The sequence below is a fragment of the Sus scrofa genome, chromosome 14, assembly GCF_000003025.6.
Source record: "Sus scrofa isolate TJ Tabasco breed Duroc chromosome 14, Sscrofa11.1, whole genome shotgun sequence".
Taxonomy (NCBI): Eukaryota; Metazoa; Chordata; class Mammalia; order Artiodactyla; family Suidae; genus Sus; species Sus scrofa.
This window is the reverse complement of record NC_010456.5, coordinates 37764717-37781526: the sequence shown is the minus strand read 5'-3', so window position 1 is coordinate 37781526 and position 16810 is coordinate 37764717. Positions and strand designations below refer to the sequence as shown.

The 16810-nt window shown below is 53.6% G+C and overlaps 1 protein-coding gene and 1 long non-coding RNA gene across 11 annotated transcripts in view; one reads left to right on the top strand and one right to left on the bottom strand.

Annotated features, from left to right (window-relative positions):
* Positions 1-9322, bottom strand: part of TBX5 (T-box 5) — a 53811-nt gene extending 44489 nt beyond the window's left edge. The window contains exons 1-5 of one of the 5 annotated variants that reach the window (XM_013982915.2): positions 9234-9322; positions 5085-5269; positions 3317-3411; positions 1121-1240; positions 225-372 (exon numbers count right to left, since the gene is read on the bottom strand). In XM_013982915.2, the coding sequence (XP_013838369.1) occupies positions 225-372; positions 1121-1240; positions 3317-3411; positions 5085-5231 (510 nt within the window). In that variant the 5' untranslated portion in view covers positions 5232-5269; positions 9234-9322. Of the gene's footprint in view, positions 1-224; positions 373-1120; positions 1241-3316; positions 3412-5084; positions 5270-5481; positions 5504-6957; positions 7042-7709; positions 8133-9233 lie in introns of those variants that run through there. The other 4 variants (XM_013982910.2, XM_013982911.2, XM_013982912.2 and 1 more) reach the window with 4 other exon arrangements.
* On the top strand, positions 7094-14218 carry LOC106505937. Of its 6 annotated transcripts, none has more exons than XR_002338462.1 (4): positions 7094-7381; positions 8425-8655; positions 9212-9272; positions 9450-14218. It is a non-coding gene; the product is annotated as an uncharacterized LOC106505937 (long non-coding RNA). The 6 variants fall into 6 exon arrangements; XR_002338461.1 differs by having other exon boundaries at positions 9212-9589; positions 9916-14218; XR_002338460.1 differs by having other exon boundaries at positions 9212-10009; positions 10325-14218.

The following is a 16810-nucleotide window of genomic DNA, read 5'->3' as shown; positions in this document are numbered from 1 at the left end:
GAGGAAAAGAAAGGGGACAAGAAGACCAGGTCAAGAAAGCTGAGAGAGAAAAAGTCCAACGTAGGTGAAATGGAGCACAAAAAGAAGCATGGGTAGGCACGAGGAGCCGAAAGAGAAAGAAACTCCTGGAGAAGGGAGTGGGGCGGGGGGGGGGAAGAGGGCAGGTGAGAAAGAGAAGGCACGGGCCTGAAGATACAAAAGGAAGGGCTGCACGAGGTACTCACGTGCCCAAACGGGTCCAGGTGGTTGTTGGTGAGCTTGAGTTTCTGGAAGGAGACGAGCTGCCGCATCCAATGCGCTCCAGTGGCCGGCGAGTCCGGGTGCACGTAGAGGCGGCCCGGCATGGCAGGCTCCGCTTTGCCTGTCACAGACCTAGACCAAGGAGAGGTACCACCCGCCTAGTCTTAGCGCACCTTGCGGCTGCCTGGTTCTTGCACCAGGTGAGAGCTGCTGAATATAAGAATGATCTGAAAATGGCCTGACCCCCAAGTCTTGCTCAGACATCTGCAATGCCAGATGCCCAGAAAGCCTGGCCTCAAAGCATCTCTCTGCCCATGAAAAACTGGCAGGTTCTGGAAGCCTGTGTGTGCAAGAAAGTTTTGGGAAAATGCCTTGTGGGCTTTCAAAGGTGGGGGGGTGGGCTTCGTCTTCAAGCCTCTGACTCTTAGCAGCCTCGGGAGCAATGTACCCAAGGAATGAGCCTCTTTTCTCTTGCCTGTTTAACTCAAATACCCCGGGCCGATTTTGCAATTTCATAAAAAAGGCATGTTCAAAGCAGGTAACTCATAAAAAATAACTGTTAATGGTTTATGCCCTGAGAAATAGCTCCAATGCTTAGTAACAATACCCTTTTTAAAAATCCACAACCCACTGGTGCAGGAACAGATGTTTATCAGCTCTTTCCTTCCTCTAAGCCTCGGTTTTCTCATCTATAAAATGGGGGCTAATGACTGCTATTTATTTCTTCTTGGTGAGGTCAGGAGGATGTAGTGGAATGGGCAGCAAAAACTTCTAGCACACAGGACGAGCACCAAAAAAATGTTTATTGGTTCGGGGGGAGAGGGAAGTTTGGTTTGCATATTCCTCCCTGCCTTCCCCACCTGCCAGCACTGGTGCCTACCATTTATTATCGGCGAACTTGTATCTGTGGTCATCGGCAGGAACGATGTCCATAAGGAGAATGTACTTGGTTTTGGGATTAAGGCCAGTCACCTTCACTTTGTAACTGGGAAACATCCGCCTAGGAGACACGGGAGAGGTGGGAGGACAGAGACAGAGATGGGAGGGAATTAATGAAAATATTCTGAAGACTCCACCTTTTCAGAAACGTGGAAGAGAAAAGTAGCCCCTGTCCTGCTCTTGCCAAGATCCAATCCAGGTTTCCCATCAAATTATGGAGAGGAGAAGGGCCAAGCGATGAGAAAAGCAGGCTAGGACTATGCCTGTCTATAGGAGGAAATAGAAAGCAAGAGGTGAGGGCTTCTAAAGACTGGTTTTGAAGAAACCCTGAAAGGGACCCCACATTTAAACCGTTGCTGAATGCTCATTTCAGAACCAGACACCTACTCTGTTTATCTGGGGGCAGGAAAAGGCTTATTCGGTTAAAAAAAAAAAAAAAGTTAGCTTCCTCCGCCCAGCCAGGTACTTTGGCCGCTATGCCCAGCGCTACGTGTCACGTGGGCACAAAGGTGGGTGCGCCCTAGGACTGTAACCGCGCATGGGTACCCACACACCTTGCGCTGGGGTTTCAGTCTTCCACCCGCAAGGTGTGTGACCTCTGATAAGAGTCTCCTCTCCCGCAGGAATTTATCCCTAAATGCCCAATAACGTCTCCAAGGCGCCTGGCGCTCTTCCTGGGAGAAGAGTCTAAACGCTTGGGCCCTCTGCAAAGAAATCTCATTTCAGAAAGACTCTGCCCTGCGCGAGGATCGGGTGGGTGGAAGGCGGTTGCGCGGTCCCGCTGAGCCCACTCCTTCTCCGCGCACCGGCGCCCTCCCCATCTCCATCCCACCTTGGGAGGAGGGCTCCCCCGGCCAGCACGCCTTCCTAAGGCTGGCCGGGGCCAAAGGACCCGTTGCTGGAACCTGGCTCGCTCTGGGATGGCGGGAAGGGGTGAGCGGAGCCCTCTCCCTCTGCCCTTGGAGCCTTGCCTCGCGGTGTTTATCTGCCCTAGCTAGCGCGCCTGGAGGCGGAGGCGCTGGAGGCTTCGCAGGCCTTTTATAGTTAAATCCCTGCCGCTCAGGATGGGGGGAAAACGAGGCCCTGGCCGCGTCTTTCGTTCCCCCGGCGGAATAGGAAGAGGACCTTAGTTCTTTGGTATAAACAGAACGCGCCTCCTAGTTCACGCGGGCCGAACGGGGGAGCAGCCATTGTTTAATTTCAAATAATAATAAATGTCACTGTTGTCAGTTTATTGCGGGAGGCTTGGGCTGGAGAAGGGGTGGGCGTCTGGCGAGGCAGCTCCACCCGCCCCCTTCGCACTGTCGGTGGCTTGGGCCTACCGGCTCTTCCGCCAGCCTGCACCAGACTGGGACTTTCTGCCCTTAGGGACTCGGAGGGCCTGTCCAGCACCAGCAGGGATGTGGCGAAGCTGTCCCGGGCCTGGGCGCATGGCCGGACACACTGACACGCTGAGATACGGAGCTGCACAAACCCTCCCACCCCCTCCGCCAGAAGTCTCGCATTTCTGACTAAAACTCAGCGAGCTTTTAAGAGGGTGAGTGTCTTGACGAAACTGTTTATCGGTGTCTGTATATAGAGCCCCGCCGAGCCCTGGTTCAGTTTCAAAGGCTTTGCCTGCTTTCTATAAACAATGAAAGAGGTAGCGAATACATTCAAGGATCCCGAGTTTGGTGATCCGGTGAGACTCTGGACCCACTCCAAGGTCAGAGAGGGTGGGAAGGAATCAAGCCTGAGATCCCAGGAAATCCAAAGCCCAGTGTCATCTCTGTGTGTCTGTGCCCCTCTCTGTTCTGCCGTTCGTTCTCCCACCTCTGGTTACTGACCCATCCAGATAGCACAACCTCTCTAGCTCTTGATTCTTCTTATATACCAGGTGGAAGAAACACCCAGTTTCCAGGGTTTAACCTTTTAGATATTCCCACCACCCCACTGATGGAGATGGCTGGAGGAAATCTCCGTGACTCTTTAACCAGAATCGAGTCTAACAAAATACATTCATTTTCTTTCTCTCCCTCATTCTCTCTCTCTCCCCCCTTCTCTCTCTCCCCTCCTTTCTCTGGTCTCCCACATCAACTTTCTTCCTCATCTCTCCCACAAGTTCCGTATGCCTCCTCCACAGAGGTGACCATCTCACCTGCCAGCCTTGGTTATGATCATTTCTGTGCCCACTTCGTGAAATTTCAGCCACAGTTCTCTTTCATGGAGAAACACCTTGATCCCTTCCATGCCCTATAGGAAGGAGAGAAGAGTCACACAGATAAGCCCTCGAGGCAATGAGCCTTCCTTCTTCAAACTCCCCGAAAACACAGAGAGATCTCTCCTCCTTCCGCCAGGAGCCAGTGGGCTCATAGCCTGAAAACTGCCCCCAGTTCACTGCTGCAGCATCTGGGCTCTGAAGCACCCATAGCTCTTGCCCGGGAATCCCTCTGTATGCTTGGTCGGAGAGAGGTCTTAACCCCCCACACGTACAATGCAGAGCTGTCTCCGAATGCCAACAAAAGGCTAGGGAAAACCTCAACCATCAGGGTGTTCCAGAATCTGCATAGGGAGGATGGGGCTGAGAAAAAATGGGACCAATCTTAATCTGATTTAGCCAAGAGGCAGCTAAAAGAAAAAAGAAACAAACAAAAAAAAGACAACCTCAATCTCAAAAAAAAAAAAAAAAACCAGTCAGGATATTCTTAGGTAGACATCAATATGTCCCCACACGAAAACCTAGAGATGTGCAAACACTGTACACATGCATGTTTATTCTCACCATGGCATTGCCTATATAGACCTAGGTGCAGTTTTAATTTTTTTTAATGTTTCCATATTAGAATAATTTCCCCCAGTCCCGAACAAAAGTGAATTCACAAATGTCTATATTAACGCAACTCCTAGGCCCTCCTCACATCGAGCTTCGTTCACGTCAAGCTATTCTGATTATGGGCACAGCGATTTAACATTTCCACTTTCAACTATAAGTTATTTTACAAAGCCAAGGCCAAAAAATTATATGCAAAGTTTTCGTTTTGCAATAATTTGGAGACGTCGAATAAGTAGATACGTTTTTCTGTGAAAGAAAACCTCTGAGTTTCTGAAACTGCGGGCCCACTGCTAGCCACTTCTCTATAAATATACTCGCATCTTTCTGAGACGTGAAGGGCAAAGGAGAGAAGCAATGAAAAGCCAGGAAGGACATCGAAATCCCATAGACGGCTTTTAGCTACGCGCAACCCTCTCTTTTGGCCAAGACACCCCGCTTCCAACCACCCGACACCCTATTTTAAAATCATCAAGCTTCTTCAGACGATGCCTTAATCGCCCAGGGCACCCTGGTGAAGGGCGCAGAGCGAGAGGCGAGGGTTCATCGTCGGCCAAGGCCAGCTTCCAGCCAGGCGAGCCCGCGGCTGCCCGCACCCTGGCAGCCAAGCCCTGCGCACTCCTCGCCACCCGCCGGTCCGGCTGCACCAGCCCTCCAGGCTCCGGCCCGCCAGACAAATGGGGCTGCGCACGGGGCTGGGCGGCGGCACGGAGGAGGCGGGCGGAGGCGAAGGCTACGAAAGATCTGAAGAGGGGTCAAGCCATCGCTCATACTGGCCTGAAGCGGCCGCTGACCCAGCCCTTAATGAGGCGTTCAGGCCGAGTTTACACCTAGTGCAGCAGGAAAGGAACGATCTGGGCCATTGTTCACTGGCCCCAAAGAGTCAGATCATTAAGGCTCCCCTAACAACTTCAATGTATTTCAAAGGTCCTCTGGCCAGAAAGATTCATCTTCACAATAAAGTGAATCAGAGTATCCTGGCAGTTAGGGAGGCACGCAGAGAAAGGTGGGATTGAGGAGGAATAAAAAAGAAAAGGGACAATTACAAGCCCTGGGCTCCCCCAAGCACCTAAAAGAGAGGCTCTGGTCTTCTTACCTGCTGGGTGAAGGCGGCCTGCGGGGACGACGGGGACTTGCTGGGGGCCCCTAGCCCACTCTCGGGTTTTGAGTCACAGGGTAGATCCTTTGAATCTGGTTCCAGGGGTGTGTGAGCCAGGCCAAAGCCCTCGTCTCCGTCGGCCATGGTGAGCCCAGGGCCCTGTGACCGCTCTGGGTCCTGCTCTAAGGACAAGAAGGAAAGAGAAAGACAGATGGGAGGGGGTGCAGAGAGAGAGAAAAAAGAGAAGGTTGGAAACACAGTTCTGGTGACAGGAGGGAGCAGTTACTAGGCTTCCACCAGCAGTTTCCAGCTACCAGCACCTCCTTTCCCTGCTGAAGGAGGCTGCAGAAGGTCCTATTATTATTATCATTACTATTACTTTATGACCACGCACCACCTCTTGCGAAAGACCCGCGTCAGACCGGGAGGAGGGGAGGCCCGCATCTCCCCTGCGCAGGCTCCCCCTGATAAGTGAGCTGCCCGTCAAATTTGTCTGGACTTCTGGAAGAGCCAATAAAGATAAGGCCTGGGTATTTTTGGAAGCCATTGGGTACGAACCAAAAACAAAACAAAACACAAACCTAGTGCCCTTCTGAGAATTTTTTCTCCTTCATCAAATTATAGGAGCCAGCAGAGCCCTGTTTATTAAATCTGGCAACAGAAATAGTTTTCTGCAGGAGGCAAAATGCCTGAAGTAACCCGCCTCTTGCAAAACCAAAAACATAGGAGGTGAAAGATTTGCAGACCCAGAGACCAGGTCTGAGAATTCACGTTCATCTTTTATCAGCTACAGGCCTTAAAATTAAAAGTCCTTTAATATTAAGAGTCCTCTCCCCCCCATCGCACACACCATAAGCAACTTGAGAAATAAAAAGTAGCCAAACAGAAAGGGACAAGAAAGCAAGCCGAGCAGCAGCTGGGAGGGAGGCGAGGTGCTGGGTGCCTGAGGCCAGCATTCAGCCTCTGGCCTGGGGTGCATTCTCCTTTTTTCTCTGCTCTCTAGCTACAGAGGGGGGTTTTGTTGAGCGGCCTCACCAAGGGGAGATTCTGCGAGCTTCAGCCAGGCCTGGCTCGGTGGAACTACAGGCCCAAACTCTAGGTTAGTGGCCACAGAGTGATTCCCAGGTAAATCCTGGGCTTCTGGTGTGGAACCGGCCACTGAAGTCCACGGGGGTCCAACACAACGCGTGCAATGGCCCGGGTTTATGGACATGTGAGGTTGGAACACTGGAAATAACAGTTGCAGCACGCTTCAACCCCGGAGGAGCTTGCCTTCTGCTCTGATCTCCTCTACGTTCACAAGTAAGGATTTCCTCTCTCCAAACCCGGAAAGACTGGGAAGGAGGCACAAGAAATGCCACCACCCCCCCCCCAGCATCTTAGCAGCTGCTACACCAAAAGGCTGGTTCCCACCCTGGTCTGCAGCGGCTGAAGACCCAGAAATGGGGTCCGAGGCCTCCTTCACCACGCCCTTGGGGTTCGGGGGAGGCGGCAACAGGAGCCCCGAAGCCTGCTCACAACAAAAGAAAGCGGGGCTGGCGTCCCCCACGTGCGCTCCCATTCACCGCCGGCCGAGGGGACAATCCCACCCCGAGCCGGGTCCCGAGAGCTCGGGGCTGGAGGGAGCCGAACGAGATGCGGTTTGACAGAACCAGGCCGCGCGTCCTGCAAACCTCCGCGCCGGCTCCCGCGGGCGCGGGCCGCCTCCTCGGCTCCCCGCGCCGGGCAGCCCCGGGCCGCGCAAAATCTCCGCGAGTCGAGCCTTGGAGAATCCCGGACAAGGCTGGAGTGCAGCCTTCCGCGCCTCCCCGGGCCGACTCGGCCAGCCGGCTCCCTCCCGAGCCTCCCGGGCCATCTACGGAACAGTTACCTCGCTCGGCGGCGAAGCTGGTGCATTCACCGCACGCCTTCTTGCTCCTAGCAGGGAAGCCGGCGGCGAGGCGGGGGCGCGGGCATGGTGGCTCCGGGGGTTTACTCGGGGGGCTGCTTCCCCAGACCGGCGGCTAGCGCTGCCTACAAAGGAGCACCCACCGGGGGAGCCTTGGTAGCGACTACCCACAGCCGCCACACACCTCCTCCGCTTTGCGCCCGCTCTCTCTCTAGACTTCAAGTTGTCAGGCGCCAGAAGGGCTCCGAAAAACGCAAAACAGCAGCCTCTGTGAGCACCCCCAGCAGTATGATCTCAGTGCCCAGCTTCTCCCTTGCACCCCAGGGAGGGAGAGAAGAGAGAGCCCTGAGAATGGTGGAAGTCCTTTCTGAGCGCAGCTTTCGGGGTTAGAGTTCCGGAATCCGAGGTAAGTCGGTCTCTCTCTCTCTCTCTCTCTCTCTCTCTCTCTCAGAAATACAAGCCAACTCAGCTGAGGTCAGTGACGCTGGGCTGCCTTGATGCTTACAAAGTACTGAAAATGCCTATCCAGCTAGCTCCCACTGCACATTCCCTGCCTCCCTCTCCCTCTCCCTCCCTCTCTCTCTCCCCCTCTCTCTCTCCCTCCCTCCTCCCAGTCCCTTCCCACTCCCTCCCCCAACCACCTTTTCCATTAGATTTCCCGAACACTCAAATCACCACAGGACTCTCAAACCCAGACCTCGAGATCACCCCCTCCTCTCCACCCCCTTCCCAACCTCCATCCATCTCTGCTTCTCGGAGCGAGGCTCGGTGGCTGCAAAAAATCCCGCACAAATCATAGCAAACCCCGGTCGGCTTCTGCCCGGGAAGTAATCACGGTGACACGGGCCGTGCAGAGAACGGAGCCTGAACGCACTAGGAGTGCACGCACACACGCCACCAGCAGCCTCCTCTGCAGCCTTGCCAGCGTTCTCCCTCCACCGCTGACCTCAAGACGGAGAGCTGCCTGACCCCGCCTGGCCCAGCCTGCTGCTGCTAGCTGCCCTGACATCACCCCCCCTCCCCACTCATCACCCTGACTCTCGGTGACTCCAGGGTGAAGGCAGGGTGAAGGTGCCTTGGGATGGGAGCCGAGATCAAAGATGCCAAGAAATCGCCCTGCGCTCCCACCCCCACCCTCCCAGGGCCACCAGACCTCCCTGGCTGGAGGTGTACACAAGGCAGTGCCCAGTATTATTAAAATAATCAAACAGTCAATGGGGGCTGGCTCAGGTTTTCATCTCCACTCCCTCCCTCCTCCTCTCTGAAATGTATTATTTTGAGGGTCGAGTTGAAGAGGTCAATAGAAGCGTAAACACAGTCAGTAGGTCTTAGCCTGAGCAGACCCAGTTTGGAAAACCAAGAATTAGTGCTTGGAACAAATGTCAGGGTTCCTGTTCTGTTTCTCACCCACGTCTCCTTCACCCGGTTCTTTTCTGGGGCTCTGCCTAGAGATTCAGGCCTGCAAGCCAAGGTCTGGGGAGAGGAACAGAAGGAAGAGAACTGCCCTGGAGATCTGAGGCCGCCTCGGTGTAATCCTCTCAGGCCCTTGGAACTAAAATCCCAAGGCAGGCCTGACACATCGCTGCAAAATTCTAGAGTGGATCGTCCAACCCTAAAAGTGGGACAACCAGGGAGAAAACCAGCTGGAGCATTTGCTGCAGTTCTCACTCCACCTTCCAGGTTTGCTTTCAAACAGCCTTTTGCCAAGACAGTTTATTTATTTGTGAAAACACCCTCACCCTTCCAAAATGTCAGCTCCGAGGACTTTGGGCTCGCTCAAGGGGCGACCCCCGGCCAAAGACAGAAAACAAACATGGCTTCAGGATGAGGCTGCATCTCGGGCAAAAGGAAGGGGAAATCCAGAAAGCGCTCTCCAATCCCTTTAAATTCTCAGAGATTTGCGGATAAAATAAATTCCCATAAATAATCTGCAGGCCCCTCTGGAGAGGGAGAATCTCTACTCCCCCAAGTAACTGCCTGGCCAGATTCGCTTAGCTCGTGAAGTGCAGATACTGCGGGCCACCAAGCGAACCAGGGATTTTGAAACCTCAAGGGGGAATCTCCTCTTGCCAGGTGACACTGGAAGGCAAAATGCAAGCAAGAGAGTGCATTATTTCACAGAGAAAAGTAGCAAGGGGCGGGGGAGGGGGGGATCCAGCAGGGCTGAGTTGAGACGGAAAGCGAGGAGGCAGTGGGCAGGCAAGTCCTAAGAGAATCCTTTACCCCTCATCCCCAGAATTCTCCAGGGCGACACTCACCTCCAAAAATCCCACCTCTTCTTTCCAGCGTGGAAGCCGGTGAGTGACGCCTGGCTAGTAAGGGGTTGTTCAGGTGAAGAGTTTAGAAAGGACCCCCCAAAAGAGACCCCCTCTTAGAGCAAGCCTTCTTCCAGCGTCTGTCAAGAGTAGTATGTACCTCCCAGCTCACAGTTGGTTTGTGGTCTTCGACAAATTAATATTACTGTTTATTACCAGGCATACCCCAATAAAATAAAGAGGCAACCAGGCGATACGGGCTATCTCACCAGCCGCTGCACCTATAGGACTTGGAGACGTCACGAGTCACGCAACCGAACCGCGAGCTGTCACGCTCAACTGGGGGGCAGCGGCGGGAGGTTGATTTCTCTCCGTCTTCGCCTATCACTCCGGGCTGGGTCTGCACAGCCACAAGTCCCAGACGCCTGGGCCCCGGGAATAAATAAAGAAATAAACAAATCTAACGCTCTCTGGGGAAATGGGGGTGGCGGACCTCAGCCACGAATAGAGCCAAGATCGATTTTCTTAGGGAGGGGGGAGGAGGGCTTTGGGCTAAGGGAGGTGGGAGCTCACCTCAACCCAGGGATTGGAAAGAAATCAAGTTGGGGTGGTGGGGCAGGGGAGCCGAGGTCTCTTGCAGGAGGTAAGAGTGTTATTATTAAAAAATATATTTTTTTTTCCCCAGGAGGAGCACTCAGCATACGTGAATTGAGGCGCCTCTCTAGCTGGTTAAGTTTGGGACGCGATAACTCAGTGTCCGCCAGCGGACTTGCATAGAAGTAATCACTGGGTTATCGCGGAGCGGGGGAAGAAACAGAGACTTTAGGGAGAAGGGAGAGCCCTGCGCAGTGTTTCTTGCAAAGAAAAAGTCCATTCTGCGAATCCTCCTCTAGCTAGATCGGGGATGCAACCCGTCCCAGCGTGGCCTGGCGGGGGCGGGGTGCGAGTGGGTGGTGAGGTGGGGATGAAGAAGGGTAATTTCTGCAGAGAAAAATCAGTACCAGGTCCTGCAGAGGGACGAGGCGCTCTATTTTGTTTTGCAATAACGATTATTCTTGTTACTGGTCTCATCTATGGGCATAACGTCTAAGCAGCCCCGCGGCGGATGCGCACAAGGTTTAGCGCGCAGCTGGAAACGCTCTAAGTACTGTTGCGAAACGTACTGCATAGACGCCCCCCGCGACGCCGAGAGGAGAGCTAGGCCTACTCTGCACCGAGCCTGCGAGCTCCCGACCTTCCGGAAGGGTAAGTTCCTCGCCAAGGGGTCCCGAGGGAGCCGGACAACGGAATCTGGACTTGCCCCCTGCTACGGGCTTCGACCCCGGGTTGCGCGCCTGCCCAGCCCCCAGGGCTTCCCGAAGCTTGGCCTAGCTCCTGGCCCAGTCCGTCTGGGGCTGGAGCGGCAACAGAAAGTGCAGGAACGCAATCGACCAAGCAGCCTCCGGAGCTAAGGTCAGGCCCGCGGGGATACCAGACAGTGGTTTCCAGCGCCGGACACGGGCGCCCGGGCCAGCCGGGCCGCGGACTCTGCAGCTTCCAGCAAGCAGAGCCCGCGTCCCTCCTCTCGGCCAGGCCTCAGTGACCTTCCCAAGCTTCCCTTTCGTTTCCCAAATCATTAATAAGTATCTTTTCCCCAGTCCAAGGCCCTTTGGGTACAGCGTTGGTTCCCACATGCCTAGGAGCGCAACCTGAAATCCTTCGCCCAAAACCTGGAGATGGGTTCCTATTTGACCTCTGGGCAGAGGTGGGCCTGAAACGGAGGCCCGGGCCCCGCCGAGACTGGAAGGGGAAAGCGAAACTCCGAGTGGGGCGAGCTCTTTTCCGTTAGGTTCCTTTCTCCTGCATCCCCAGCGCGGGCCCCGCATACACCCCGACCGACTCACAAAGGATTCCGCAGGCTCAGCTTCCGGACCCGCTGTCCCCGAGGGTCCGGAGGCCGCAGCACGGATAGAATAAACTTAAGACCTCAACTAGAGTCGAGAATCTCCGTTCTTTTCCCGACCATTAGACAATAAACTTGAAAGAGAGGCTCTGATTCGCAACCTCCCTTCCTTATTTTGAAGGATTTTCTCGACCTGCCCCCCCCCAGCACGGTTTTCCTCCGAAATGTATTTTCCATATTTTGCAAAATTCCTGCCCTTATTTTAATATTGCAATGGATAGAACAGCAGAGGTTCCTACTTTGAAAAGTCGAAACAGAATAAAAGCAAGGGCGACCGCTGTTGATCTTTTTCCTTTGCTCTTGCCTTCTACTTTTAAGAAAGTCACATCCCAAACCCCCGTATTTCTTTCCTCCCCAAAGAAAGCTCACTTAACAATCCACCGTCTTTCCGTTTCTCTCCCGATGTGTCCCGCCTGACTGGGATCTCTATTGAAGACAAAAAAGTAGGTAGAAGTGCAGATAGGACTGGGAAAATTAATAAGAATTAAAACAACAGTATACATGTTGGTGAAAATAAACTTTGACCAACTCCTTTTGCAAAAGAAAAGGTCAGACTGAGGGTGGGAAATTCCCTTGTTTCTCAGGGTGTCACTTTCCCTGCTGCCTAGTTAAGTCTGGCTCTATTATATTTTTTTCAAGGACTGCAGTGTCTTCCATCCCAATGTTGTATTCAGTGCCTGGTTTCCTCCCTTCTGACCGGAAGTATCTGGGAATACTGGCTGTTATTATTATTTCAATATCCAATACGCTTCAGTATGTCCTACCAAGAATTAGTATTTCGCCTTACTTTACCAATTAGGCATGTTTGATGCTGTTTCCTGTGCTTTGGAAATATCCCTCCCCACTCCCCCAAATTGGGGGAGTGATTCCCCCACAACCACCACCACCACTGCAGTCAAGTTAATGAAATAAGAAATGGCTGTGGGATCATCGTTCTAACGGTTCAGCCGAAATAGCATCGCCAGAGATTTGCAAGCTCCCAAAGAACAGAAGGCAGTACAGTGTTTGGGGTGCCAAGGAGCCCCTGTTCTTGCTCCCTCCACCTTAGAAGTCCCTGGTGAAGGACAAGGCTGAGGGTCTTGAGCTGAGAAAACCAGGAGTCCCCTCCTGTCCCCATAGATGGACACTGAGCCTGAGAACTCCAACCATACCTGCAGCCCAGGACCTGCAGAAAGGCCTCCTCGTTTAGTCACTGTGTCTGCAGGGTCAGAATGTCCCCACAGCCCCCAAAGAAGTGGGGGATGGGGAATACTACATTCCAGGGCTCTGACCCCGTAAAGATAGAGAATTTAGGCTAATATCTCCAGGTCTGGGATGCTGGCGGGGGGCCTGTCTGGAAACCCCTCTCTCAACTGGAAGATACGATGGAAACCTGGGAGCCCACTTGCTCTCTGGGGTTCTGGAAAGACAAATTTTCTTTGGCAAAGGGAACGGTGTCGCGCTGTCGACACGGCAGACTATTTTTCTTGTTTCCTCACAGGGGTGGGGGGAGAGAAAAGAAAGCAAGAAAGAAAGGGAAATTAAATCCACACGTGTTAAGCTTGCTCAAAGGGCCAAATTCAAAACCAGAGACAAAACTCCGACTTCTCCAGTTCTGGCTGCCCTAGGGCCTCTTTCGAGCCAGCCCGGGCCTCACAGAGCACGGAGGTGTCCCCACCGGGGAGAATTCGAGCTGAGGTTGCATAAAGCGTTTTATTTAAGAAGGAAGAGACATGGTCTCTCTCTCGGTATACCTGCAGAGTGGCAGAACGCAGAGCAGCAAAGAAAACAAAGGAGATGGCAACTGTGAGAATAATGACCCCCTTTAAGAAAGCTTAGCTTGATGCCTTCTCATCAAGCCAGTGATTCCAGTAACATTCATCCTATGGCCAAAATGAACCAGGCCAGTCATTTTGGAAATCCCTAAGGTCTGATCAGGCTTCGGGCCTACCCGTTTTTTAAAGAACCTTAAAGGCTGTTTTATTGCCTCTGGAATAGCCAGCTTAATCTGCAGGGCTAAACCTCACCTCCCTTCCTCTTCTCTCTCGGGGAGAAACTTGCCAGAAGAGAGCTCTGTACCCGGTGCAGGGGTTGAGGGGGTGGAGGATGGAGGAGGCCACCCCGCCTGGAGCTGCGAGTGAAAACTCTAGTAATGACCTTGAGGAGGTGAAGGGAGGCCGGTGGGGGTGCGGATTGACAGGGCGGCCAAACCCCAAACTGGAAGGATCCGTCACCAAAAGGATTGCTTGGTTGAGACCTCTAATTTTTCTTCCCTTTCAGCTTGGGCCACGAGCACGGAGCACCGAAGCAGGGTTTCTGGCCTTTGGGGGCAGCCCTGGCCGAAAGGTCCAGAAGCGAGGACCCCCAAACGCCTCGATCCCCCCGCGCAATCACACCCAGAAAGCTCTAGGGGTGAAATTGACAGAGGCCGGCCCTGGGGGGGCAACTGACAGTGGTTCCTGGTGGAAAAGTTCCGGGCAATTGTTTCCGCCAGGGCCCTGTTTTCCTGGTCGCCATGGCAACCCTGGAGTCCCCACGAACGTCCTCCACAATCGGGCGCTTGGAGGACAATCGCCGCGCACTTTTGCCGCGCTCCTTGAGGCCTGCAAGGCGCTTCCGCCCTCCGCTCTGGGTTTTCCGGAGCCTCCCTAGTGAGTTCAGCACCGCAGGGATTGAAAAACTCTCCTCCTTTTTTAAACAGGGGAGAAAATCGCGATTTAGGAGAATCACTGCCAGGTAGGTTTGGGTCTCCAGCAAAAGCTCACGCTTTGAGTTGAAAGCGATGCCCTCAGAGACGCGCGCGCGGGCAGCCGGTAGAATACTTTTCACCCAAACCCTGATCGCGAACGTCTCAGCCAGGGACCCGGAACTCACGGAGTCTCTTCACTTAAGCCGATCACCCCCACGGGTACCCGAGGTTCCCCGCGTGGGTCTGGGCAACCTCGTCGCCTGCCTGGAAGAACGTCTCCTAAATGGGAGGAGGAAAGTCGGAAACTAAAATTCATGTCTGCAGGGTCTTACAGAAAAAAAACAATAAATTATACTCCTTTTCCTGCAAGGGAGAAAATTGTTCAAGTGTGGATGTACTTATAAAGAGCATTAAATAATATCGGAGGGAGCACTGCTTTTTCCTTGGACCTGTGGAGGGAAATGCCCCTCTTTTTTTGTGGGGTGGACAGCGGACGGCACAGAACGGCTTTTCTGTGTGCATTTGGGAGGCAGCAGCTCTCAGAAAGAACCAGGGTGCGCATCAGCTTGGATGCTGGGTTTGTAGGGATGCTGGGAGAGAGAGATGGCCTCTGAAGGAGGGAGCGAGTCTTCCTCTGCCTCTGATCCTGATCCTAGTTTCTCTCTCGCCTGTGGACCTCATTCATCTCCCAGCTGGTCAAGACAAAACTCTCCCTCTGCTTCTGATGGGTCACCCAAGGTCCCCAAAGCGCTGGACTGTCTTGTAGCATCTCTAGCCATTTTTTTTTCCCCAACTGAATCTGAAAGCCTACAGCCTATAGGGGTTCCCTTAGCACACCCAAGCCCCTGTCTTCTTTCCTTCCCAGCATTTTGCTTCCATATTTTCAGAAGAGTCCTGCTTGTGTCCACAGGGGCACAGGACAGAGGGTCAGAGAGCCATTCGCACTTGAGGTGCCCCTCGGAGTCAACATTTATAGCAAGCCGGGAGTTGTTGTAACACCATTTTGCTCAGCTCAGCTAGCTCCAAATATCTCCGTGAGAAGGTGGCTCCAGGCCAGTCCTACCCTGGTGGGACTTGAACCCAGACACTCTGATTCCAGAAGCCAGGAGCTATTCCTTTTACAGGACCGGGAAAGGGAATGAATGGGAAAAGGTCTCTTGGAATAGGGGAGGGGGATACAAAGGGTACTTTTTTAAGCACTGAAAGTGTAGGCTGAAGCTGAATCCTGAATCGTGGATAAAGGCTTAGATCTCTTTTCAAGTCACTCACTCTCTCCTCTCTCCACCCTCACCCAGGAGGCAGAGGGACCCAGAAAGGGCCTGTGGGCTTTACAGCCACAGATCCAGAGCCCTTCGAGGGACAGGAGGGAGGATGGGGAGAGGCTGACCTCTCCTCTCCAAACCTCAGCGCTTCTCTTCCCAAACCCTGGCCCATATTCATCACAGCTTCAAGCCTGTTCCCTGGAGGGCAGAGAAATAGAGTGGGTGGAGTAGAGGGGGAGAGGAGAAGTGCCTGGTTCCATCTTCTGAAAGAAATAATTAAGCGCAGAGAGAGTGGGGAATTGCCCGAGTCACACAGCCTCTGCTGGAAATTTACCCAGCTCTGGGCCATCCCTAGGCTTTTCATCCTCAAACAGAGCTTGAAAGGGAGCCCCAGCGGCTTCCCCAGTGGACATGGAGGTGACGGGAGTGTGCAGGGGTGGGGGGGCTGTAGACTCAGCCTGCAGAGGGCAGAGGGTGTGGAGCCAGCCAGACACTGCACGCTGGCTCAGGATGGACAGAGGGCACCAAATGGCAGGTCTCAGGAAATACTAGATCTCTTCTTTGGGGGCTCCGGACCCAGGATTCAGAGCAGCCTGAGCCTGGTGCTGGACCTATAGCCTCCCCAGTCATGCCCTCCTTGCCTTCCTGCTTCTAGACCTTTCTTCCTGCCTCCTGTTTGCTGGGGAGCACCTCTCCTACGCTGGCTCCTGGTGTAGCTCCGGCTGCGGTGAGTCCAATTTAGGAAGTGAGGACTTCTGTAGAAAATGGTGAAGTCTGACGTCCAGACCCCAGGACAGCCCCGCAAAGAAAGGCTCAAGGGGTCCGCAGGCTCCAGCTTCCTCCCTTCTTCAGGCCAGCCCCACAGCCTTTCCCGGGAATTGATATTTCACATCTCAGTGTAAAATGCACGCTCTGCAAGGCTGCCTCATCTTCAGGATCCTGGGTACCTCCCCCGTGCACCCCCAGAGCCAGGACCCTGGCAGACAGAAGCCAAGCTGGTTTGTTTGGGTTTTCTCCTAGACCTCTCTCTCTGTCAAGGACAGCTGCCCCCGTCTTGGGGAGGGCCCAGGACCCAGGAGTGAGTGCCTGACCTCACAACCCTTGAATCTGAGCAGAGGCAAGGGCCCAGTAACAACGCACTTCCCTGGCTCCATCTTACAACAAAGCTGGAAGTTCCCCGTCTCACCTGGAGAGGTGGCTGGGTGTCTCCTTCTGTGTGGCTGAATCTATTATCTTTCAGTCTCTCTGGAGGATAATGTGTCATTTGTGAAGGGACTTTGTGTCTCTCTGCCGTTGTGTTAGTCTGCATTTGTGTGTGTTCTTGTGTGTCCTTCCTTGCAAGAGGGCATGGAAAGTACATGTATAGTTTTTTCCGGGTACCTGCTTATGTGAAAACACTTATGAGTCTGCAGTGCGCTGGGCCCCAGGTAGGTGTGGTACGAGCTGGTGTGGATCTGTGTGTCTCTGTGGAATGCCGTGTGTGTGTGTGTGTGTGTGTGTGTGTGCACGCGTGCATGCGCGTGCATGTAGCCTGCAAGGCAGCCACCACCCAAACATCACCACTGGGCAACTGGTGTCCTGGGCTCATAACCACATGTTCAGCTACCCTCCTTTTTTTATGGGTGACTTTTATGATTATTATTTTTACCAACAGCTCCAAGCGGAGGTCCACCTCCTGGAAGGCAGTCACAGCCCTGTCGTTCAGCCG